General features: G+C 39.5%; 1 protein-coding gene across 1 annotated transcript in view; it reads right to left on the bottom strand.

The window, feature by feature from the left end:
• Positions 1-696: 696 nt before the first annotated feature.
• The window catches only part of LOC138048670 (uncharacterized), a 774-nt gene continuing 156 nt past the window's right edge, over positions 697-1,314 (bottom strand). Inside the window, exon 1 of the mRNA XM_068894820.1 lies at positions 697-1,314. This exon is cut by the window's right edge and continues 156 nt beyond it. Coding sequence (XP_068750921.1) covers positions 697-1,314 — 618 coding nt within the window.

The raw sequence follows: 1,314 nt of genomic DNA, 5'->3' as shown, positions 1-1,314 counted from the left end.
TTTCAAATTTCTGAGCGGGCCGTACTTTTGAATTAGCCAATCATAGCCCGCGTACTATCTGGGATATAGTGCATTTATTATCTTTTCTGTGCGGTTCGACGAGGAATCAACAGTTGTTAAAAAAAGAAAAAAGATAGAAAATGTTTATTCAGAATAATTTTCAACTAGCTTTGGCATAGTAGGTTAATAGCTGCTTTTTCCAATTAGTGATGTGCGTTGCATACCATCTATAAATATAAGTGGAGCCATTTTATACCTCATTTGTCGGATACCGTACAAATAATAAATTGGGGACAGTCATTGTCTTATAGTGCGACGCGCCTTACCGTGGCCACCCAACAAAAATTTTTTACAAGTTAGCCAATCAGGGTACGCGAATTTGATTGACAGACACGCCTCCATAAAAAGTTTCATCACGCAATTGCGAAGTGGAAACTTGTCGAATTTACTGATAAAATAGAGGCAAAAGCTCAACAGCTTTACAAGACACGAAAGATTGCTTTTGTTGTTATATGTAGCCGCAATTGCGAAAATAGTTATTTGAATTGCCCGAAACGGAAAATACCATAATAGTCTTAGTTTGTCTACCCAAATTTTAAATAAGCATTGTTTCCAGTTTCTCTTGGGACTTACAATGGTCCCAAGGGCAAACAAAAACAATGCTTATTCAAAATTTGGGTAGACAAACTAAGACTATTATGGTATTTTTCGTTTCGGGCAATTAGCTGCTGATATCAATGAAACACCCTCGGCTATGGCAATTTCGGTCTCTTCTATCGCTAACATTTGACATCTCCGCAAGAATTCCTTTATTTGGTGAAAACAATATTCACACGTATTTAGATGTGGTGAGTAAGGTGGCTGGTAAATAAGCTGGACGCCATAGTCATTCAACAGTTCTCTTAGAACAGGCTCAACAAACAGACCATGGTGAAAACCACAATTGTCCATCACGACGCAATCGCCACGCTCAAGAAGAACACTTCCATCAGGGCGTTGAATTTCAACAGCATCTTCAAAAAAGTAAAGCAACTGAAATCCATTCGACGGGCCGTCAAGAATATTATAATAGTCTACCCCACGTACTGAGTGGAGCAAGTTGATGGTAAAATTGGCGTTCGAAGCGTATCGTTGAAACTCGACTGCTTTCTCGCCGACGGTAGCGTTCCCGTAACTACGATTCCCACTGGTTTTTATCACACTTGCCTCGTCAAAGAAATGGATTTGGTGTGGTTGAAATGTAGATATGACGTTAAGATATTCGTCTTGTCTGGCAATTTGTTCAGGAGTAGTGCTTTCTGACGGTATGACTGA

The sequence above is a fragment of the Montipora capricornis genome, chromosome 5, assembly GCF_036669925.1.
Source record: "Montipora capricornis isolate CH-2021 chromosome 5, ASM3666992v2, whole genome shotgun sequence".
NCBI lineage: Eukaryota > Metazoa > Cnidaria > Anthozoa > Scleractinia > Acroporidae > Montipora > Montipora capricornis.
Note: the sequence above shows the minus strand (reverse complement) of the source record. Positions and strands in the feature narration are given on the sequence as shown.